The sequence below is a fragment of the Chiloscyllium plagiosum genome, unplaced genomic scaffold (genome assembly GCF_037043375.1).
Source record: "Chiloscyllium plagiosum isolate Xiang-an unplaced genomic scaffold, Cpla_swu_hap1 HiC_scaffold_20, whole genome shotgun sequence".
Lineage (NCBI taxonomy): Eukaryota > Metazoa > Chordata > Chondrichthyes > Orectolobiformes > Hemiscylliidae > Chiloscyllium > Chiloscyllium plagiosum.
Genome location: NW_028270158.1, coordinates 6,746,677 through 6,771,869, shown reverse-complemented (window position 1 = coordinate 6,771,869; position 25,193 = coordinate 6,746,677). Strand labels below are relative to the sequence as shown.

Genomic DNA, 25,193 nt, shown 5'->3' with positions numbered 1-25,193 from the left:
AATATTATTAATATATGAAATACAATTGACCTTATATTTTGGTATACTCAATATAAAATTAAAAATAGCCTAATCTGTAAAATATTATTGAACATAGTTAATGGAGAGAGTGCACTGTTGTTTTCAGCTTGCAGACTTAATCAGTTCATCAATACAACTCAAGAACACTCTCAGCAGTCACCTTCATTTATCCATGATAGTCTTTTCCTGATGATTTAATTTTGTTTTTTGTTTGAAAATATTGTCAACATTTATATTGCTTAATTCAAATTAGCATGGAAAATGGGAATTTGGTGCTTTCAAATTAATCAACAATGAGCTTAAAGTAGTGAGCTGTATATGATTTCCATTAGTAAGAAATAGTGTCGTTTTAGTCCCATTAAGATGTAGCAATTTCGATCTAGAAACTTGAATTTTTTGACTAATTCTGAGACCTGGAATATCAGAAAACAGCTCAATACACATGGCATCAGCACAGTATAATATATAAATTATATATGACAGTTCATCAGAGATACACAGGGTTATTCTAGTTTGTTCCTTTTCTCTTGCCTTAAAAGTAGTGACCTATTTTTAGCAGAAAACAAATCTTTAAAAACTAACACTTCAGGAGAGGACAGAATTCTTAGCCATTTTCCTGAGCCCTGTAAGTTGTGGCTGTCACTGACTGGGTCAGCATTTGTTCTCCATCTGTAGGTGCCCTTGAGAAAGTGCTGCTGAGCTGAACCACTGCAGTCCTTTGGTGGAGATAATCTCACAATGATGTTAGAGAAGCAGTTCCAGGCTGTTAACCCTATGACACTGAAGGAGCAGCAATATATTTCCAAGTCAGGATGAGGGGCTTGAAGGGAAACCTGCAGAGAGTGGTGTTCCTATGTATCTGCTGCCCTTGTCCTTCTAAATGAAAGTGGTTGTGGGTTTGGAAGGTGCTGTCTGAGGATATATGGTGAATTTCCAGTGTATCTTGTAGATAACGCACACTGCTGCTACTGAGCATTGGTGGTGCATGGAGTGGATGTTTGGCATTCCAGGATGCTGTGTGACCTGCTGTGTTTTTCCAGCACCACTCTGACCTAAACTTTGTGGATGTGGTGCCAATCAAGTGGGTTGCTTTGTCCTGGATGGTGTCAAGCTTCTTGAGTGTTGTTAGAGCTGCATCCAACCAGGCAAGTGGGGAGTATTCCATCACACTCCTGCCTTGTACGTTGTAGATGGTAGACAGATTCTGGGGAGTCAGGAGGTGTATTACCTGCTGCAATATTCCTAGTCTCTGACCTGCTCTTGTAGCCACTGTGTTTATATGGCTAGTTCATTTGAGTTGCTGGTCAATGGTAAGCCCCTCAGATGTTGATAGTGGAGGATTCAGTGATGATGATGATGATAATGAATGTCAGGAGGCAACGATTGGGATCTCTCTTGCTGGATATAGTTATTACCTCGCACCTTATGGTGTGAACGTTACTTGGCACTTGATAGCCCAAACCAGGGTACTGACCAGGTCTTGTTGCATTTCGACACAGACTGCTTCAGTGTCTGAAGAGTCACAAATGGTGCTGAACACTGTGCAAGCATCAGCGAACATCCCCACTTCTGATGTTATGACTGATGAAACAGTTGAAGGTGGTTGGGCCACTGTCCTAAACATGTTCAACATATTAATACATATTAACATAACACTTTTGCTGCTAATTTCAAAACATCCCAAATCTACATGCATTCAAATGTCCTTTGAGATGTTCATAAGCAACATTATTTTAAAATGTTCAGCCAGAAATGATGACTCGTACTCTTATATTTAATTAAACCATTTAATTTATGTGATAATAACTGACTTCCTTAATTTCTAGGATATCGAGAAGAGACCTTCAAAAGAAGAACAAAGGTGCAAAACAGGTGTTGAATTGCAAAAAAGTGCTTAATTGTATCAGAGGGCTGTGTAGTGTTCATTCATCATCACCTAAGTATCAAATGTAGAAAATAGATCTTTACAACATAGTACAGGCTCTTCTGCCCTCGATGTTGCTTTGACCTGTGGAACCAATCTGAAGCCCAACTATCCTACACTATTCTATTTTCATCCATCTGTTTATCCAATGACCATTTAAATGCTCTTAAAGTTGGCGGGTCTACTATTGTTGTAGGCAGGGCATTCCATGCACTTACTACTCTGAGTAAAGAGCCTACTTCTGACATCTGTTCTATATCAATCACCCCTCAATTTAAAGCTATGTCCCGTCATGCTAGCCATTACCATCTGAGGTAAGAAACAAGCCCATCAGCCCACACCAACCCTCCAAAGGATAATCCACCCAGACCCATTCCCCTAACTAACACACCTCAGCTACACATCCCTGAACTCTACAGGAAATTTGGCATGGCCAATTCATCTAACCTGCACATTTTTGGACTGTAGAAGGAAACCTACACAGACACAGAAACTCAACACAGACAGTTGCCTGAGGCTAGAATTGAACCCAGGTCCCTGGCACTGTGAGGCAGCAGTACTAACCACTGAGCTACCATGCCACAATGCAACACTTGAATAGGTCATCTCAACCTGAAGCACTACCTCCATGTCTGACCACGAGCAGATTTACAGCATTTTTGGTTTTTATTTCAGATTTCAAACATACACGGGATATTAGTGTTGTTATATAAATGCAGCATCTTGCCCCCATCAGAGTTACAAAATTACAATAATTTTCTGAAAATGAACCTTGCCAATAACTATAAATATCATTATACCAATAAATATAGCTGCTGTGTCTTACACCAACATAACAGCAAAAATGACCATGATTTGTCTCAGGGCCTTGATTTCAGGAACATTTATGACATTGTGCAGTAAAAACATATGCCCGTCCTTCATATACAGCTATCCTTGGATACACTTCGCTTCGGGAAACTTCAGACTGCATATGAACATTGCTCTTCGCCAAATATAACTGCGGACGTTGAGTGGTGATCATCTCAACATTGGCCAGTTACATTTCAGGGCTACAAAATTAACCTCAGACGTTAATGAGGGAGATTATCCTTAATTACAATTACACACAATTGCTGTATCTGATGTTTGTGTTCTATTTGAATACCTTATTTTTCTAGTGACTGGCAACTGTTTTAGTAAAGTCTATTTTTTTAATGCAGAGCAATTTCTGAAACTTTTCCTCATACACTTTGTCTAATCAAGTTTCACATTTAATATCCAGATGAGAACCAACATTTTGCAATGCTGCTCTTACTGTTATACAATATAGAAGAATGGGGCTGGGGAGGAGGGGGTGATGGCCTAGTAATATTAGCACTGGCCTATTATTCCAGAGATCCAGGTAATGTTCTAGGAATCTGCCACAGCAGATGTGGGAATTTGAACTCAATATGAATCTGGAATTAAGAGTCTAATGGTGACCATGACTCCATTGTCGATTGCCAGAAAAACCCATTTGGCTCATAAATGCCCTTTAGGGAAGGAAACTGCCATTTTTACCTGGTCTGGCCTCCATGTGACTCCAGAACCACAGCAAAGGGGTTGACTCAACTGCCCGCTGGGTAATTAGGGATGGGTAATAAATGCTGGCCTAGCCAGAGATGCCCTCATCCTGTGAATGAATTACAAAAATAATGCAAATCTTCCAAATTCCCATACCGGGGGTTTTTTCAAGAGCTCTAGTGGACATGAGGCAGCCTTCTACCAACAGTTGGTTCTGTATTGACATGTCTTTCAGAATGTAAAGAAATTGTTTTGTATTACATCATTGAGAAGCTCATTAAAGTCATGCTTTAAATGTTGTCTTCAATTCTGACATAAATTGACTAACATTTTCATCATGTCTTTACCTCCTTTGGTTAAAATGAACTGTGCAGCAATGGCGAGTGGCTGCCAAGGTAGGTTTTGTCTTTAGGCTGTGTGGGTACAGGCAGCTCCTTAACTAAGGTGGAGAAGTGAGGCATGCTGATGCTGAAGACCAGAGTCGAGAGTGTGTTTCTGGAAAAGCACAGCAGGTCAGGCAGCATCTGAGGAGCAGAAGAATCGACGTTCAGGCTTATGCTGCCTGACCTGCTGTGCTTTTCCAGCAACACACTCTCGACTCCTTGACCCAGGTGTTTCTTACAGGTCACAAATAGGAAGCTAAAGCAATCTCCAAACCAACAACTCCAGCTCAGTCAGTTTCACTTTAACAGAGGGGAAACTTCTGCCAACGAAAACAAATTGCTGGAAAATCTCAGCAGATCTGGCCGAATCTGTGGAGAGAAATCAGAGTTAGCATTTCGGGTCCAGTGACCCTTCCTCAGAGCTGACGGGAGCTAGGAGAAGGATGTCTTGTATGAGGTGGTGGGACTGGGTGAGGAGTAAACAATAGGTGGAGATGGAGTCCAAAGAGAGAGAAGATTAGTTGGACCAGCAAAGACATGGATAATGGTCAGCCCAGGAGAATGAATGGCTTCAGGTTCATAGTTCCTTGAAAGTGGAGTCACAGGTGGATAGGATAATGAAGAAGGCATTTGCTATGCTTTCCTTTATTGGTCAGAGTATTGAGTACAGGAGTTGGGAGGACATGTTGCGGCTGTTGAGCACATTGGTTAGGCCACTGTTGGAATATTGTGTGCAATTCTGGTCTCTTTCCTATCGGAAAGATGTTGTGAAACTTGAAAGGGTTCAGAAAAGATTTACAAGGATGTTGCCAGGGTTGGAGGATTTGAGCTATAGGGAGAGGCTGAACAGGCTGGGTCTGTTTTCCCTGGAGCATCGGAGGCTGAGGGGTGACCTTATAAAGATTTATAAAATCATGAGGAGCTTGGATAGAATAAATAGACAAAGTATTTTCCCTGGGATGGGGGAATCCAAAACTAGAGGACATAGGTTTAGGGTGAGAGGGGAAAGATGTAAAAGAGACCTAAGGGGCAACTTTTTCACGCAAAGGATGGTACGTGTGTGGAATGAGCTGCCAAAGGAAGTGGTGGAGGCTGGTATGATTGCAACATTTAAAAGGCATCTGGATGGGTATGTGAATAGGAAGGGTTTTGAGGAATATGGGCCAGGTGCTGGCAGGTGTGACTAGATTGGGTTGGGATATCTAGTCAGTATGGGCAAGTTGAACCAAAGGGTCTGTTTCCGTGCTGTACATCTCTATGACTCTATGACTCTAATGGGGACTATTAGTGGCTAACAATGGATAGTGTGTGATAGCAGACTGTGTGATAACAAGGCCTGATGTGTGGGGATTGGGGTAAGGACATGGGAGAAGATGCATTAAGTCCTAAAGTTGTTGAATTTGATATTGAGTCCCCATAGGCTGTAGAGTTCCAAGAGGAAAATGAGGTGCTGTTCTTCCAGCTTCTACAAACTTCTACTATCATCTTCTTCTAGAACAAAGTGAATAATCATGTGGACAAACGCTTGTTAATTAGAGTCATTGAGTCACAGAGATATGTAGCATGGAAACAGACCCTTCGGTCCAACTCGTCCATGCCGTCCAGATATCTTAAATTAATCTAGTCCCATTTGCCAGCATTTGGCCCATATCCCTCTAAGCCTTCCTATTCATTTACCCATCCAGATGCCTTTTAAATACAGTAATTGTACCAGCCTCCACCACTTCCTCTGGCAGCTCATTCCATACACGTACCACCCTCTGCGTGAAAAAGATGCCCTTAGGTCTCTTTTATATCTTTCCCCTCTCACCTTAAACCTATGCCCTCTAGCTTTGGACTCCCTCAACTCCAAGGGAGAACACTTTGGCTATTCACCCTATCCATGCCCCTCATAATTTTATAAACCCCTAAAAGGTCACCCCTCAGCCTCCGACGCTCCAGGGAAAATAGCCCCAGTCTATTCAGCTTCTCCCATATAGCTCAAATCCCCCAACCCTAGCAACATCCTTGTAAATCTTTTCTGAACACTTTCAAGTTTCAGAACATCCTTCCTGTAGCAAGGAGACCAGAATAGAATGCAGTATTTCAAAAGTGGCCTAACCAGTGTCCTGCAACAATGCATCCCAACTCCTGTACTTAATACTCTGACCAATAAAGGAAAGCATACCAAACACCTTCTTCACTACCCTATCTACCTGCAACACTACTTGCAAGGAACTATGAACCTGCACTCCAAGGTCTTTTTGTTTAACAACACTCCCCAGACCTTACCATTAAGTGTATAAGTCCTGCTCTGATTTGCCTTTCCAAAATGCAGTGTCTCACATTTAACTAAATTAAACTCCATCTGCCACTCCTCAGCCCATTGGCCCACCTGATCAAGAGCCCATTGTACTTGAGATAACCTTCTTCGCTGTCGACTACGCCTCCAATTTTGGTGTCATCTGCAAACTTGCTAACTACATCTCCTATGTCCATATCCAAATAATTTATAAAAATGACAAAAAGCAGTGGACACAGCACCAATCCTTGTGGCACACCACTGGTCATAGGCCTCCAGGTTGAAGAGCAATCCTCCATCACCACCCTCTGTGTTCTACCTTTGAGCCAGTTCCATATCCAAATGGCTGATTTTCCTTGTATTCATGTGATCTAACCTTGTCAACAAGTCTCCCATGAGAAACCTTGTCGAACGCCTTACTGTAGTCCAAATAGATCACGTCCACACTCTGCTCTCATCAATCCTCTTCATTCCTTCTTCAAAAAACTTATTCAAATTAGTGAGATACTATTTTAATGAAGGCAGATTTCTTCATAGAAAAGTATGCTTACCTTACTTATTGGAGTTTCCTGAACGAGGTAACAGAGGGGTTAATGAGGCAAATGATGCGGTGAACATGAACTTCAATGAGGTAAAAACAGGGTAAAAACAATGACTGCAGACGCTGGAAACCAGATTCTGGATTAGTGGTGCTGGAAGAGCACAGCAGTTCAGGCAGCATCCAAGGAGCTTCGAAATCGACGTTTCGGGCAAAAGCCCTTCATCAGGACTTCAGTGAACCAAGTGATACAACAGACTTGTGTGCAAAATTAGATCTCAAGGAATTAAAGGCACAGTGTCAACATTGGCAGAGTGATAGGAAACAGAGAGCGAAGGGCTTGTCATATGAGGAGTGCTTAAGCACTCTGGGTCAGTAGATTAGATTTCCTTCAGTATGGAAACAGGCCATTTGGCCCAACAAGTCCACATTGACCCTCCAAAGAGCAACCCACCCAGATCCATTCCCCAACATTTACCCCTGACTAACACTATGGGCAATTTAGCATGACCAATTCACCTGACCTGCACATCTTTTGGATTGTGGGAGGAAACCAGAGCATCCAGATGAAACCCACACAGACACGGGGAGAATGCACAAACTCCACGCAGACAGTCGCTCGATGGTGGAATCGAACCCGGGTCCCTGGTGCTGTGAGATTGCACTGCTGACCGCTGAGCCACAGTACATGATGGAGTTTAGAAGGATGAGAGGGAATTTGATTGAAACTTACACAATACTGGGAGGCCTGGATAGAATGGGTGTGAGAAGTAGTTTTCACTAGTAGGAGAGACTAGTACCTGAGGGCACAGCCTCAGAGTGAAGGGATGACCCTTTAGAATTGAGATGAAAAGGAATTTCTTCAGCCAGAGGGTGGGGAATCTATGGAACTCATTGGCACAGAGGGCTGTGGAGGCCAAGTCACTGAGTGTTTTTAAGACGGAGATCGATAGGTTCTTGATTAGTTATGGCATCAAGGGTTATAGGGAGAAAGCAGGAGAATAGGGATGATAAATATATCAGGCATTATTGAATGGTGGGGCAGACTCAATGGGCCAAATGGCCTAATTCTGCTCCTATGTCTTATTATCTAATGGTATTGGTTAATGGATTATCTATGAATTGGAAGAAGGTTTGTAATGGAGTTGCTTAAGGGTCAGTGTTGGGATACTTGCTTTTTCTGATATATATTAATAACTAGACCTTGGTGAACACAGCCCATTTTCAAAGTATGAGGATGATACAGAACCTGGAAGCATCATGAACATTGATATAGATGGAGTAGAACTCTGAAAGGACATTGATACGTTGGTGAAATGAGCAGACAGATTAAGTTCAATGCAGAGAAATGTGAAATGATTCATTTGGTAGGAAGAACAGGGAGAGACACTATAAAACAAAGGGTGTGATTCTAAAAGAGGGTAGGGGAACAGAGAGACCTGGTGTACATGTGCATTAGTCATTGAAAGTAGCAAGACGAGTTGAGAGAGCAGTTAATAAAATATACAGAATTGTAGACATTACTCATGGAGGTATAGAGTAAAATTGCAAGGAGGTTATGTTGAACTAGTATTTTACAGTTAGCTCAGCCTGAGTTGGAGCGTCAGACCCAATTCTGGGTACCACACTTTAGGAAGGGTTTGAAGGTTTTGTAGAGGACATGGAAAATGTTCACAAGAAAGGTTACAGGGATGAGGAATTCAGTTATGTGGATAGATTGGAAAAGTTGGGACTACTTTCACTGATGCTGAAAATGGAGAGGAGATCTGATTAAAATCATGAGGGTCTGGACACAGTAAAAAAAGGGGGAAACTCTTCCTACTCACACAGCAATTGAGAGCAAGAGGACACAGATTTAACAAACAGCAAAAGAAGCAAAAGTCACATGAAGACGAAATATTTCAAGCAGCGAATGGTTAGGATCTGGCCTTGCTGAGGTAGGATCAAAGTATTCAAAGAGAAGTTAAACAGTGAACCGAAAAGGAAGATGGGGCAGGGTTCCAGGGAGAAAGTGGGAGTATGGCATTGAGTGAAATGTTCGAAAGCTGGGCCAAGTGGCCTCCTTCTTTACAACAAATCTTTGAGTATCATTGACATCTACTGTAATACATTGTCATGGCAACTGCTTCAGCAAACTTCCAGCAATTACCATGACAAAAGCTGACTCATCTCTCTGGAATTGAGACTGTGGTGCTGGAAAAGCACGGCAAATCAGGCAGCATCCAAGGAGCAAGAGAGTTGATATTTCAGGCAAAAGCCCTTCCAATTACTTGTGTGAATATTCCAGTCAAGCCAACACAAAGGAATAGAGACAAAATGTTATCTTGGCCAGTTCTAATCAAGGGAAACCATTGAAACAGATTATGCAGGAGACGGTACTAATTAATGCCATTACTATCTAAGCTAAAAACCACACAATGCCTGATTACAGGTTTATTTGAAAGTACTAGCTTTTGGAGCACTGCTCCTTCATCAGTAGCTACTGGATAAAGGAGCAACACTCTGAAAGCTAGTACTTCCAAATAAACCTGTTGGACTATAGCCTGGTGCTGTGTGAGTTTTTAACTTTGTCCACCCCAGTCCAACACTGGCACCTCCACATCATGACTATTATCTAGTCCAAAAGACAGAGGTTTTGACCGGGACATCAAAATGACACCTTGTTAGCTGAGCTAAAACAAACAAATGCAGATGCTGGAAAAACAAAAACAGAAATTGCTGTAGAAACTCAGCAGGCCTGGCAGCATCAAAGCTGACATTTTGAGTCCCACCACCCCCAAACCTCATCCTCAGCATAAATATCAGTTTTCCCTAGCTGCTATCAGTTCTGATGAAGTCAAGAGTCCCACAATATTAACTCTGCTTTCTCCTCACAAATGCTGCCAAACCTGCTGAGTTTCTCTGACAATTTTTGTTTCTGTTAGCTGAGCTCATGTGTGAAATGTTAGTTTCTTTAAATTGTCTTTGATGTTGCAGTTTTTTTTAGAACTTCTTTCCTTTGTCCGCTTGTAACATCAGAAGGTCAGACATCATAAGCAACATTTCCTTGCTTAGGTACCACGTGCCTCAGATCTCAATCTCTCACAAAGGTCTGCTTCTGCAAAGAATTTTGCAACTTCACCCTCAAAACAAACCCATCCTCCGTCTACAGCTGCTGCACATTCAACAGCAATTCAACTGCATCAGAGCTGCAAAAGAGATTTCTACACTCAGCCCTTATAACAACCTCCACTAATACATTGGACTCTCTAATTCATTCCTGATGAAGGGCTTATGTTTGAAATGTTGACTGTCTTGCTCCTCAGATGCTGCCTGACTGGCTGTGCTTTTCCAGCAACACACCTTTTGTCGCTAATTCATGTCAACTAATTCCAATATATTTGCTTTTAATTCTCTTGTAATTTGTAACTGTTCACCAGTCCCTTCCCTTTCATCCTTCGATGCATGTGTGAGAGACTGTTGGTTATAAATAATTTCCCTAGGTTATTAATTAATTAATAAACTCTACTTAGGGTAAAAATAAAGGAATTTGCTGTGATTCAGTCTTAAACTAGACTTTACAAACAGGGTTTAGAGAAATGTACCACTAGCTAGTTTAAAAGGGAAGGAAAACTAGAAAAGAAAAAATTAAATACAGCACTTTTGTTATGGACAGAAGAGAACAGTACATATAATTCAATTCACCTCTTCCTCTTGTCTAAAGATAATACAGATATGCTTTAAAATGTGTGACAATGTAGACTACTAAATAACTAATGATGCCCTGTGTTAAATCTTAACAAGAGATTGTTCTTTTTCCTTTCCGCCTTGTTGTATCCATATAAACACTCAAATTGGTAGGATAATAACTAACAGCTTTTATTTCACACTGTCTAGAATATTACAGCACAAAGTAACAAAGAAACAGGGCACCAAACTGGCTCAATGATTAGCACTGCTGCCTCACAGCATCAGGAACCCAAAGTTCAATTCGAGCCTCGGGTGACTATCTGTGTCGAATTTGTTCTCCCTGTGTCTGCGTGGGTTGTCTCCAGTTGCTCTGGTTTCCTCTCGCAGTCCAAAGATTTACAGGTTAGGTGGATTGGCCATGCAAGATTGCCCTGTAGTGTTCAAGGGTGTGCAGATTAAGGAGGGGGACGAGGTTGGAACTGGGTGGGAATCCTCTCCAGAGGGTTGGTGAGGAACCAACGGGCTAAATGGCTCTTCTCACACTGCAGGGTTTCTATGAAATACAAGAGAAATGTAGTTGCTTCAAAATTTGCATTCCCATCGGAGGGCCAGCTAGTGTTAATAGTTACAAAAACAGGAAGTGCTGGAGAAACTCAGCAGCTCTGGCAGCATCTGTGGAGAGAGGTTCAGAGTTAATGTTTCATGTTCAATATGACTCTTGTTCAGAACTGACAGGAGCTTGGAAATGGTTAGATTTTCTGCTGCTGTAGGTGGAGGGCGGAGACAGATGAGAGTGAAGTAATAAGTTTGTGAGTCTGAAATTATTCATCTCTCACAACCAGCACTGTTCCATTCCTGGGTGAAACACCTAGTGCTAGCTATTTCAACATTTGAATGTCCCAGTTACAACTAATTTCAGAAATATTGTGCTTAGACACTAGCAAATAGAGTTATAGAGTTGTACAGCATTGAAACGGAAAAGGAGAAACTGCGTTTGAATTTGCAGAAAACGATTATTCTCCTGTCAAATGTTTAAATCAGTTGAAGTTCTTCCCTTTTCTGTCTTTAGAAATGTCAAGTTTCCCCTTTATTTGAGACCAGGCCTTCACGTTTCAAAAACTTTGGTTTGTCTGTATAATGAGGTTATATCTTTGCAGAGCTATTTAAAAATTATTTATTTGCATAATTTGAAAGCAATAGAATGTGTATGAATATCTATATTTTTTGAAAGAAAGGTGAATGAATCAAGTGTGGGGATCACATCATTTGATTGGGCAATGTGAAAATGTCCCCTCAAGTGAACATCTTCAATATCTATTACACATCTTGTTGTTGTATATAGTTCTCATATTGGTCAACTTTCTTGCCTTCAGACAAGCATGATAAATCTTTGTCTACACCACATCAATAGTAATCTAGTAGAGTGGATCACTGTCATTGTAGAGCAAGCTTAATCTTCATTCCAGTCAAATGAAAAATTGGGCAGGCTCTATAGTAGATGGAGACCTGATGATTCGGAATACAACAACAGAGGCAGCAAAGGTGAAAATAATTCCATCAAGTATTTTCTAATGCCATTGATGGCCTCTCATGATCTTGATACACAAAGGCTGGCCGGCTGGTGCCCTTGATAACAGCTCTGCCAATGATTTGAAAACAGAAAATGGTCCAGCTATGCTTTCAGTCTATTTGACATATTGTTGTCTTTGAAACTGAGAGGTCCTGATTTGTCAGGCTGCAGGACCAAGGACAGTGCCACTAAAATTACCAGAGCTGACAGAAAATATGGCCCAGCTGAATCATCCTCTGCATTTCACTAGTGCCAATCGGCAATGTAGAAAATGATCTCCAACACTTGCAAGCAATCTCATACAGTAAAAATTCCACATTAATGGATTTTACAATGGTTCACTCCTGTTTAATCTGCAAAGAGGGAAAAGGCGAAATGTTGGGAGTCACTTATGTTCCTAAAAGCAAACAGCAGATGAACAAACAATCCTTTAAAAATGTGTTATTCATTAATCAAACAATGCTGGGCTAACAGTACCCAGATGAAAACATGTGCATCTTTAAAATCAAGACAGCTAAGCTCCCTGAATAGATTTTATCTGCGACATTTTCCAATAAAGAAAAGTAAAGGCTCAGAATTGTTCATAAACAAATATCATTGCCAATAGTTTGAAAGTGCGGATGGAAGCTATTTCCAACACTAAGTAGAAAATTACCCGCCCGATTCAATCATGCAATAAAAGAGTGTAATTGTCACTGCAATTATGCAGATTTTCTTACTAATTGTTAGTAGCAATAGATGTTTCTACCTGCCATTAGTCTAAGCACCAGGCTAGCTAAACATTATTTCGTGTAACAGCTAAAAGGCTGAGCGACATAACTAAGGACTTTCAAATGTGTTCTTCCCTATTTATAGCAGGCCTTTAAGTACACCCTATTTCAGAAATCAATTACTCGCAGAATTGTTTCAGGTGGTAAGTACGGATGCCTTTTGGTTTGCAGACTGATGCAAATGTTGTAATTCCACTTAGACGAAGCACATATAATTATCCTGAACGAGAGACAAGTTGTCAAATGTTTATAAGACTGTGATGTACGTCAGTTAATAAATTAGCAATTTGTTGCTGTGAAAAACATCCAAGTCCAAAACACACAAAGGTTCTTTTTAATCCAGTCCACCTCCGTCAGATCAATCCTGCGGGGCTGGTACTGTGGAATAGGGAATGTCTACTTCTCCATTACATACACAGCACAAGTTTCTAATTCCCCTTGCAAATGATACAAATCTGCTTCAGATGTTGATGATAACTGTACCTGACATTAAAAAGAAATAACTAATGCTGTCACAATCTGGCAGGACCCCTCAATGATCTGAAGCTGAGCTTTACCTACTTTGACTGCCTGACTATAACTGCAATTCTTTTGTCAGGAGGATGGCTCCATCCATACACACTTACTTATTCATATGCACAGAATTCCCAAACCGGTGGTTAACTTTTATATTTTGAAAGGTCACATATGAATGTTTGCTCTCCAAATATTTAAGTCAGCACTATGCATATTTTAAAAAGGTATTTGCAAGGGTCAAGCATGTTTGAATCCAGAGTTTAAAACTTGAGCTTTACTCCATGTAGTGTCAGCAAGCCGAGGAGCTCACACTACCTCACGCCACAGTCAGATAGGATCAGTTCACCTTACTTTAATACTAGACAATTGACAGTACTTACAGTGTTGCAACAGGCCATTTGGTTCCACATCTCCCCCCTACATTACTTCATCTTATGAGGAGAGACTGAGTAGATTGGGAATATATTCAATGGAATTTGGAAGAATGATAGGGAATCTTATAGAAACATATAAAATTATGAAGGGAATAGAAAAGATAGAAGTAGAGAGGCTGTTTCCACTGTCAGGTGAGACTAGGACAAGAGGGCATAGCCTGAAAATTAGGGGAGCAGATTTAGAACTGAATTGAGAGGAACTTCTTCACCCAGAGGGTTGTGAATAGATGGAAACCCTGCCTAATGGAGTGGTTGAGGCTTCCTCACTGAATGTTTTTAAAGCTAAGATCAATAATTTTTTGAACGAAAGGAATTAAGGGTGACAGTCAGAGGGTGGGTAAGTGGAGCTGAGTCCATGAAACGATCAGCCATGTTCTTATTGAAAACGGTGGAGCAGGCTCATAGGGCCAGGTGGCCTACTCCTGCTCCGCGTTCTTATGTTCTTAACATTTATTAGCATATCCTTCTCATCCCTTCTCCCTCATTTATTTATCTAGCTGCTTCTTAAATGCATCTGTGTTCCTGAAGCATAGAATCCCTACAGTGTGGAAACAAGCCATTTGGCCCAAAGAGTCCATACCAACCCTCCAAAGAGCATCCGACCCAGACCCATCCTCTTATCCTGTCCCTGTAACCCTGCATTTCCCATGGCTAATGCGCCTAACCTACACATTTGTGAGCACTATGGATAATTTTGCATGGCCAATCCACATAATTGCACATCTTTGGACTGTCCAATATAGTCTAAACCAAATGGTGGTGAGTTTCACATTTCAATCACTCTCTGGATAAGGAAGATTCTCCTGAATGATTTATTGGAAGTATCAGTGCTCCTGTTATGTTTATAACCCTTACTTTAGAAGTCTCCCTCAACTGAAGACTGAAGTCTCCCTCAACTACCCTATCAAACTCTCTTCATAACTTTCAAGATCTTTGTTATAACTTGCCATGAACAACTTGATGAAATTAACAAATAATATCAAGTTTCAAATGGGCTCCTAGTTTACTGATGCAACATACACACACTTTACAATTGACATTACTGCTATTGTTTGTGCATTGTGAATGTTTTCAGTGCTTTGGGTAATGTCACAGGTGCCTGGAAAGGGGTAACCTTTCCCTCCTGAGCTCGGGGAGGAATTAGCAGAATGGTTATTCATCCAAGATAAATGGAAATGGAAATTAGATGATTTTGAGAGCAGACTTCCCTGGTTTCAGATCCACTTGGGAAAGCTGAAAACTACCCTACTGACTTTCACCTCAAACTCCAGCAAATGTGATTAGAACTTTCTGAAATTATACTTGACTTTTCTGCCAAACTGGATTGGAACTTATCCATTTACGAATCTGGCAACAAACAGCATTACGTTGTAAAAAGCAAGCGAGCAATTGTTTATTAACTTTGGAGATCATAGTGACATGTGAAAGAGTACTTTTATTCGGCCCAGAATTATTCTTTCAGGTGATTAACATGCAAAGTCATGTCATATCAAAGAAGTTTGATCAGATATGATGCAGGATGGGCACTGAATTCAATAATTTGTCACTATTTAAGCTTGAACAGAAGAAATGACGACAATTGTGACAAGGATAGATTATATTAAACAGGTGAGAACACATAATTTACCACCTGTGTTCGAGTGCCTTAAGGCGCAATCACTTCCAACTCCTCAAATCATAGCTATTCCGACGCTCTTCCTTCCAATGCTTTGCCTCCAAATTAACCAAAACAGGAATGTCTGTATAGAGGCTGATAGAAGGCAGAGCTCTTCTGTGTATAACCTCTGAGGGAAGGAATGGCCTAGTTGTGTCATTGCTAGACTCTTAAATCAGAAACTCAGCGAATGTTCTGGGACCAGGGTTCAAACGCCACAACAGCAAATGGTGGAATTTGAATTCAATAACGAATCTGGAATTAAGCGTTGAATGATGACCATGAATCTGTTATTAATTGTAGATTAAAAACCTGCCTGATTCACTTACGCCTTTGAGGGAAGGAAACTGCCATCCTTACATAGTCTGGACTATACGTGATTCCAGACCCACAAGCAACATGGTTGACTCTTAACTGCCCTCTGAGATGGACAATAAATGCTGGCCTGGCCAGAGATGCTCACATTCTGTGAGTCAATAAAGAAAAAAAACAGACTCCAATGATTCCATTTTCAGCAGGTTGGTTGACTCAGTTGGCTGGACAGCTGGCTCATGATGCAGAGTGATGTCAACAGCACGGATACAATTCCTACACTGGCTGAGGTCACTATGAAGGTCCCACTTTCTCTACATCAACCCTTGCCTGAGCCATGGTGACCCTCAGAATAAACTCCCCACCAGTTGTCTCTCTCTCTCTCCCTCTTATGACAGAACAGCTCTATGATCTTCTGGGGTTGTGGTGACGTTACCCTTTACATGTTACTCCAACAGAGCTCAATATTCATCACAACAAGGCAATCACAAGCTTCTCTATCTATACACAGTGTGAAGAGTTCTGGGAGGGTGGAATTACTAAAGAAGAGTGTACCAAGACAATGTCCAGCATGATCCTGGTGTCAATATGGTAGATTCTTTGCACAATGTCTCCGATAAACAAGATAGTAAGAAAGGTGGCCTTTGCAGTTTGAGAAATTGAGCAAGTTAGCCACGATAGCCGTAAGTGCCTCCTGTTACACTTCAGCAGGCTATGCCTCACTCCCTGCTACCTTGCTAAGATGCTAACTCAATTGAATTGTCCAGCCTCCCTAAACATTGTGACAGGCGCTTGATAAATCAGTACCCAGTTGGAATTGTGGCTGATACTGCACAAATACCCTCTGATTCTTTCAGAGATTTAAAATTTGTGTAGTTCATAATTGTCTCAATCACAAGTAACTGTGGTTAACTGGCAATAACTGGCACAGATTCCCAGTTACCTCTTTGGTAAAGAACACTACAGTCCTTAATAAAGCTTTTGATAGGATTTGTTCAGCCTGTAAATATTTTGCACAGTATTGTTCAACATCCTGGAGGTTTTCCATTGACTAGAAACTGAAAAGGAGTAGCCATACAAATCCAGTGGCTACAACAGCAGGTCAGAGGCTAGAAATCCTGCAGCAAAAGCTTATCCATAATCCACAAGGCATAGGACAGGAGTGTGATGAAACATTCCCCACTTGGCTGGATGGATGCCACTCCAACAACACTCAAGATGCTTGACACCATCCAGGACCACATTCACAAATATTCATTCTCTCAACCACCAATGCACAATAGCAGCAGTGTGTAACATCTTCAAGGTACACTGCAGAAATTCACCTAGGCTCTTCAGACAGCACCTTCCAAATCCACAACCACTACCATCGAGCAGAATGAGGCCAACAGATACATGGGAACACCACCACCTGCAAGGGCCCCTTCAACCCACTCACCATCCTAACTTGGAACTATGTTGCTGTACTTTCCAGTGTTACCAGGTCAAATGTTAGTGTTATTGGAATTCCATCCCTAACAGCATTGTTGGTCTATCTACAGCACGTAGACCACAGCAGTTCAAGAAAGCAGATCACCACCATCTTCTCAAGGGCAACTAGGGATGGGCAATAAAAGCTGTCCCAGCCAGCGATGCCCATATACCATAAATGAATAAAATGTAATTACGGACATATTAGCATCATCGTCTTTCCTCCAACCAGTCCAGTTCCTCCATTAGGATAACAATTCTCTTCATCAGAACCTTGTACAGTGGATGGCAGCAAAAGTGCTCCCAACAGTCTCACCCACAGGCAGTCAGAGACAAAGCTATACTGTCTGGATAAAAAGTCAAAGATAAATGAACTAAAATTGATTTCCCATGTTCAGTAATTTACAGGCCAGGTTTGTTCAGTCTTCAAGCTCCATAGCTCCTCACCTCTGCTCTTCTCAAATGACAGCCTTCATTTAACCCAGTCTAAGTTAACCTGACACATTCAGAATGTGATCTCCTGGATTTCAGCCCGCCTATGATGTTGACTGAGCTGTCATGAAGACTCAATGAAGACCAGCCAAGCACTGGGTACTTGGGTGCATCATTTTGGAATTGAACAATAGAAGGTGGCTTTTACCCTTACTTACAAAGCTAAGCATACCAAGATTTCCTGTGCCACAGTTAAGCCAAAAGCAAAATATCCGCGCCTTCGCACACAGGATCTTTAGCAGCTTTCCCTCACGACCAGTTGGTTTTCCCTCTCTCCAAAGTGCTACATTAATCCTTGCAAATTGCACAAAAGGGAAGGCAAAAAAACTCAGAACAGCAATTTATGTTAAAAGAAAATTTTAATGGTAGTTCTAGATTGCTCTTATGGGGACCAGCCTCTATTAAAATGTATGTATGCAAAATCAGAGATAATAGACATAGTCTAATGGCTTAATTCAGACACAAGGCACTTAACTTGTTAATAGGAAAGTATCTAAAGTGATTTGATCAGTTTTTCAATAAATTATACTTTTCTTTTTAGTTTCTCGTGTATTACATGTTCCTTTCTGATGTACATCAAGCATGGAATGATATACAGAAGAACACACTAAGGAAACATGGGGAACCAACTACCTGTCTGCACTTTGTGATTCACTATATATTCACACAGAAAAGTCACCATTGCATTAACAGGGAAGTGTTAATTCACGAGGAGTCAGCCATATAATTTTAACCAAAATGTCCTTTAGAAACTACTAGGTTAAACATACCTGATTCACATTATCATCAATCTGACTTTTCTTTCCTCGCTGTTCTGTCTTCAGCACCTACCTCTTTCTCTTACCCCCTCCCCCCCACACGAACTGGAACATGAGACAGGATCTGATCTGAACAGAATTGTAACTCACTCAGACTGTAAAGAGTGGTGAGACTGCCGAGATAATCAGAAACTGGAGGACTCAGTTCACAGAGCTTATATCTGCCCCACATGAATCACAAACATTTTAGAAATCAGATCGGATAGCTTTAGCATACAATCAAGTGAAGTAGTAATGAATGCCATTTCCTAATGGTGCTACATTTCAATCCAAGAAATCTCTAGAAATGTGAGAATAGTTCAAGAATAAAGGTGATTTTTTTAACAATATACTTCAGAAAGTCATCACCAAAGAAAACCTGAAAACAATACTGTCAAAGCTTACTGAATTCCAAAGCCTGACAAATTGGATAACTTACCAAAGGTGTTTCTGGAGCTTGTTGGCTGCATGGTTTCATGTTGCACGTGAATTGCTACCTTCCCATCTCTTTCAACATGATTGCTGGTAGACTGACCCTGCTGTTTCAGAACATCAGTCAGAGCCCTGGAAAAAGAGGAAGTCTTTCAGAAATGACCAAAACCTTTCATATCCCATGTTGGTCTGTAGTTAAATTACCCACCAGTGACTTCTTTACTTCTGACCCTAGTGCAGTGCAATTTATTTTGTTATTGAAGCTGCTGTTGAGTAATTCACTGTTAATGAGTGCACGCTCCAGACTGAACACCTGTTTCTGCCTGAAATGCCCAGCGAGTAAAATGCAGTGCAGTTTTCTTTCTAATTAATTAGATGGAAATGGTTAATGACTATTTTTTCTTAATTTAAGCAAACAATTGCTCAATTTAAACACAGGTGGTTTAAACGGTGAGGACCGTGCTTAAAACCATCAGAAAAGAGTGATACCGTATGCTGCAAGGTTTTGCACAGTCAAATTTGCAGTCAATGGATAATCTGTGTCGATGAATATAGCAAATTGCCAATGCTTTGATTGCTCAAGTGAGCAACTTCATCTTGCTCTTTATGGACATCTGGCAGCAACATGAAGGGGCTATGAAACTTTACTGAGTGGCAAGAATTGTGCAGAAGATGGGGATTGTAGACTGCACCACATAGCCGTACACACTTTGCTGCATAAAGCCACTGGCTAGATGAATCAGTAAGGACTTCATTCACTTCATGTTCAACTCAGTTGCAATTATCAATGCTGTATTACACAAATCAATGGGAGGTTCACAGGCAGCTTATGTCAGAGCCTTCATTTAATGCCATCCATGACTCTACAAAATATTGATGTCAACGGTGACTTCACTGTGATTAAGGTTGAGGCATCTCAGGATACCACTCAAACACCAGCAAAGCTGTATATGTGCAAGTGTAATGACAGATCTGAAATGTGGTCAATTCAAGTTTATGAAGGGTTGTGGTAATGGGTGGATATTACCCGATTCAAAACTTTGCCCTGAAAAAGATAGTTTCAATAAAGAGGAGAGAGTTCAAGAGGCACCAGAAGAGGCTAACTATTATGGTTATGTTATTGATTCTAATCTGGAGACTAGGATTGATGATAGAGAGACATGGGTCCAAATCTCTCTACAGCTGGTGAATGTAAATTCAGTTCATCTGGAATACCAGATTGCTAAGAAAAGGTAATTTACATTTACTAATGCCCTTCAGGAAAGGAAATTGGCCATCCTTAACCAGCCTGGTATAAATGTGATGTTAGATCTTCACTATCCTAGTACACCATTCAGCTCTTTTCAAGAACATGATTCACAACCAGGGTAATTAGGAATGGACAGCAAATGCTGGCCTTGTCAGCAATGCTCACATTTCAGTTATGGATTAAACCAAACAATGGAACAGAATGTCATAGCACCCAAAAGCTCTGTTCTCATACATCAGACCTTCTCTTAATTTTGAAATATGCTCAAAGTATAACCATTCCTACGGCATTCTCCCATGTCCCCAGCTGTGTCGTTGAACGTGTCTTTCACTGGCTGTTTAAAGCAGGGTAGAACATTCATACCCATCTACATGATTGTGCAGTAAACCCACAATATATTCACAGAGAGGAGGTCACTGGTCTATGCAGCACGTTTCTCTATGCAGCAGGTTTGGAGGAAGGGAACTGTGCTACAGTCACAGTTTTTACAAGGCTGCGGTTGGTGAAGTGGCAAAAAGCTCATGGATTTGAGAAGGACAGACAGCAAAAGCCAGAATGAGATGAGGAATAGTTTGGCCAATAGAGATGGGTTGGTGGAGTAGGCAGGCAAGCAACAGATGGAGTTCAACTCTGACAAGTGTAATGCATTTAGAGAGGTCAGATAGTAAAAGGGAACACACAATAAATGGGAACATACTGAGAGAGGTAGAGGAAGTGAGAGATCTTGGTGTGCAAGTGCACAAGTCCCTAGCAGTGCAGGTAGATAAGGTTGGAAAGAAAACATATAGAATGCTCTAGTTCATTGGCAGAGGTGTGGAATACAGTAGGGGTGTAATGATGAAACTGGATAAGATACTGGTGAGGCCACAGCTGCAGCATTTTGTGGTGTTCTGATCACTACATTATAGGAAGGACGTAATTGCTCTGGAGAGAGTGCAGTGAAAATTTAGATTAGATTAGATTAGATTCCCTACAGTATGGAAACAGGCCCTTCAGCCCAACAAGTCCATACCGATCCTCTGAAGAGTGACCCACTCAGACCCATTCCCTGACCCTATATTTACCCCTGACTATGGGCAATTTAGTATGGCCAATTCACCTAACCCACACATCTTTGGATTGTGGGAGGAAACTGTAGCACATGGGGAAAACTCAGGCAGACACAGGGAGAATGTACAAACTGTACACAGACAGTTGTCCGAGGCGGGAATTGAATTCGGATTCCTGGCACTGTGAGATTGTAGTGCTAACCACTGAGCTACCGCGCTGCCCCTAATTTACCAGAATGTTGTGGGGCCTGGAGAATTGTAGCTATGAGGAGAGACTGGAGAAGCTGGGGTTGGTTTTCTTGGAACAGACAAGGCTGAGGGGTGACATGAATGAGATATGTAAAATTGTGAGGGTTAGCGAGAGAGGGTAACTAGGAGGGAATTGGAATTGGATTGGTCAGGGGCTGCTTGATAATCTTGTGAAGAAGCACAATTTAAGAGGCCAAAGATCCATGCACATTGATTGTACATTGAGAACCTGTGACCAATTCCTTTCCTGTGTTGGAGAATCACACTTCAGGATTCTCTATCTGCCCAGTGAAAGGATACTTTAAATATTGAATTTCAGGGATGTTTTCATAAATTATTACAACACATAAGAGAGCAATTTGGTAAAAGCAGAGCAGATATTCCCATTTCTCTGCTGTTTCCCATTGTGCTCATTGTTTTTAATCTACAGTCCCTTTGACAATTCCTTTTAAATTGAATCTATCCCCAATACCCTCTCAAAGCTCATTCTAGATCCTAACCACCTGCTGTGTTAAAACAAAAAAATCCTTCTCACCTCTGGCAAAAGAACTGAACCCAAAACTCCTTCAGCACAGGGAACAGTTTCTCCCTATTAACTCTATGATTTTGAACACTTTTATTACATCTGGGTGTAGGTTTGCTCGCTGAGCCGGAAGGTTCATTTTCAGACATTTCGTCACCATACTAGGTAACATCATCAGTGAGCCTCCGAGTGAACCTCTGAAAATGAACCTTCCAGCTCCGCGAGCTAACCTACATCCAGAACCTCAACCTGAACTACAAATCTTCTCAAAACTCGCTAACTTCTATTACGTCTCCTCTCAATTTCTTCTTCTCTCAGGAGAACAACACCGGCCTGTCCTTGTGAATGAAGTCTCCCACCTCTGGAATGATTCCTGTAAATCTTTTCTGTACTTTTTTCTAAAGCCATTGCATCTGACTGAGTGTGTGGTGTCCAGATTTAGACACAGTACTCTAGTTGAGGCTGAAGGAGCATTTCAGAAAGGTTCACCATAACCTCTTTGCTCCTGTACACTATCCCTCTTCATCTGGAGTATGTGTACAGGACTTACTTGAGGAGGGATGCAATTGAAGTGAAGTTCCGAGGAGGTTCACCAGATTGATTCCAGTGATGAGAGATTGAGCAGTTTAGGCCGATATCCCCTTACATTTAGAAGAATGGGAGGAGATCTAATTGGCTTATATGAGATTAGATTATTTACAATGTGGAAACACGCCCTTCGGCCCAACAAGTCCACACTGACCCTCCGAAGAGCAACCCACCCAGACCCATTCCCCAACATTTACCCCTTCACCGAACACTACGGGCAATTTAGCATGGCCAATTCACCTAACCTCCACATATTTGGACTGTGGGAGGAAACCAGAGCACCCGGAGGAAACCCACACAGTCACAGGGAGAATGTGAAAAACTCCACACAGACAGTTGCCTGAGGCGGGAATTGAACCGGGTCTCTGGCGCTGTGAGGCAGCAGTGCTAACCACTGTGCCACCGTGCTGCCCCTGAAGGAGAGTGACAAAGTAGACGTATAAAACATGTTTCCTTAGGTGGTGAAGTCTAGAATGAACGCTCATTGTTTTAGGATAAAACAGAGATGAGGAAGAATTACTTCTCTCAAAGGGTCAAGAATCTGTGGAATTCACTGTCTTAAAGTGAGGTGGATGTTAGGACATTTAAGGAAGAGAGACTGATTTTAAATTAGTAACAGTTGAAGGTTTAGGGAAAATGGGCAGGAAAGTGGTGTTGAGGCCGGAATGAGGTCATCCATGATCGTATTCAACATTGGAGCAGGTGAGATGGGCTGAATGGCCTCCTCCCTCTCCTAGCTCTTATGTTCTGTTTATAAAGCCCAGGGCTCTGTCTGCTTTATTAACCCCTTCAGCAGTTTGTATGCAAACATCCCTAAACCACAGCATCTGTTACTTTTGTTCCAGATTATCATTTCTAAGAGCTGCCCAACCACCAAGGTTAAACTGACCAAGCTTGTGTTGCTAGGTTTAACTTTACACCTTTACTTTGAACAATAGCATAGCATTTGCAATTCTCCAATTCTCTGGTACCACCTCTGTATCAAAGAAGATTTGGAAGATTGAGGTCAATATGTCTGCAGTTCGCAATTCTCACCCTTATTTCCCAGCACCATTCGTGTGCATTATTGATCAGGTCCTGATGACTTATCAACTATGGGCCAGTATTTCTAAACTTCCTCTTTATTGTTTTTTAGCCTATCCTGTATCTCAATGAACGTCCTGATGACTTTGGCAGCATCTTCTGGCATGGTAAGTACAGATACACCAGCCTCACACTCTGCCTCTGTGTGTAGATTCATGTTTTGGTCATTAGACAAACCTTCTCCTCAGGTGAAAGTTTTGTTTTCTCCTTTATGCTAAATTCCAGTCTCTTTTCATAGTCTCTCTTTGCCTCTCGATTTCTATAGCTAGTCTGGTTTACACTTGTATTATCAACTTGACATCAGTCATACAGCCTTTTTCATGACTTCAACTTATCCCTTAACTTTTCTGCTCTACACTTATTCTACATCTCCTCCTGGTTGGAATGTACCTTGACTGTAACCTAACTCTTGGCTCTCAGCCTAACTCTCAGCAAGAGTCATACCAAACCTGAAACTCTGTTTCTCTCTCTGCACAGATGCTGCTCGACCAACCAGGTTTCTCCAGCACTTTCTGTTTTACTTTGGAGTCCCAGCAGCACAATATTTTCCTTTTATTCCAAATCTCTCCTGGTACAATGTTGCGATTACATAGGGATAAGTCCCCATTTTCATTACACAGTAGTTCTTGCAATTTTAATTTCCTTTTAATTTTAAAGCAGTTGTATTCACACAAACCCAAAAAGGTGATTAAAACGTTAAGTTTTTTAGGCTTTGAATTTGTTTTATCATGGACTGTAAACAATGTAAAATGTGTTAATTTATCTCCACAATTGTTAAATAACTAAAAAGCACTGAGTTGGCAGATTCATCAATCAGGTTTTGAAGCAGTCATTTGTTGGTATGTGCTGGTTTTCCACTTTTAAATGCAAAAACTTGTAAAAGCAGAGACAAAGTTGAGTTTTAAATGGAAAGCAAGCTTTCAGCAAATATATTTTGTTCTACATTGGGAAAGATGGCCTGTTCATTACTTTGTGTTATTGGTAAAGACAAATTGTGCTGACAAGATGAAGTGACTCCATTCCTAACTATTCCTCTATAATAGATTTAATTACTGTGAAACAAAAGAGCTTAAAAATTCAAGGCCATTGGGAACATAAGTAAAAGACAAATCACAAAGCTGTAACAATTGTTCATGCCAAAATAGAAATTGCTGGAAAAACACAGCAGGTCTGACGGTATTGGCGGAGCGTAACAGTGTTATTGGTGCGTCAGAACTGAAAGCAGCTGGGAAATGGTTTTTAGGCTGAGGGCCATAGATAGTTGGAGTGGCCTGAAGAGATGGGGCCAATGCCCAGAGAGAGAGAGAAAGAGAGAAAAGGGAGAAGCAGAAAAGGGACTGTTGATGACAAGCCAGGAGAGGGATAAATGCTGAATGGGTGCTGGTTGGAAATGAGAAGACTGGAAAATGGCTTGGCTGTGCTGGGAGCAACCCATACATAACTGGACCTGAAGATGCAGTGAGGAAGATCTGAGATCATTAAAATCAATATTGAGTCCTAACGACTGTAAGATATCTAGATCATAGAATACTCTTCAGTGTGGAAGCACGCCATTCAGCCCATCGAGTCCACACTGACCTTCCGAAAAGCATCCCACCCAGATTCACTGCCCTACCCTATCCTTGTAACCCTGCATTTCCCATG

At 41.3% G+C, this 25,193-nt stretch overlaps 1 protein-coding gene across 1 annotated transcript in view; it reads right to left on the bottom strand.

Annotated features, from left to right (window-relative positions):
- The window catches only part of shisa9a (shisa family member 9a), a 427,797-nt gene that overhangs the window by 390,152 nt on the left and 12,452 nt on the right, over positions 1–25,193 (bottom strand). The window contains exon 2 of the mRNA XM_043712110.2: positions 18,816–18,940. Within this exon, the coding sequence (XP_043568045.2) occupies positions 18,816–18,940 (125 nt within the window). The remainder of the gene's footprint in view (positions 1–18,815; positions 18,941–25,193) is intronic.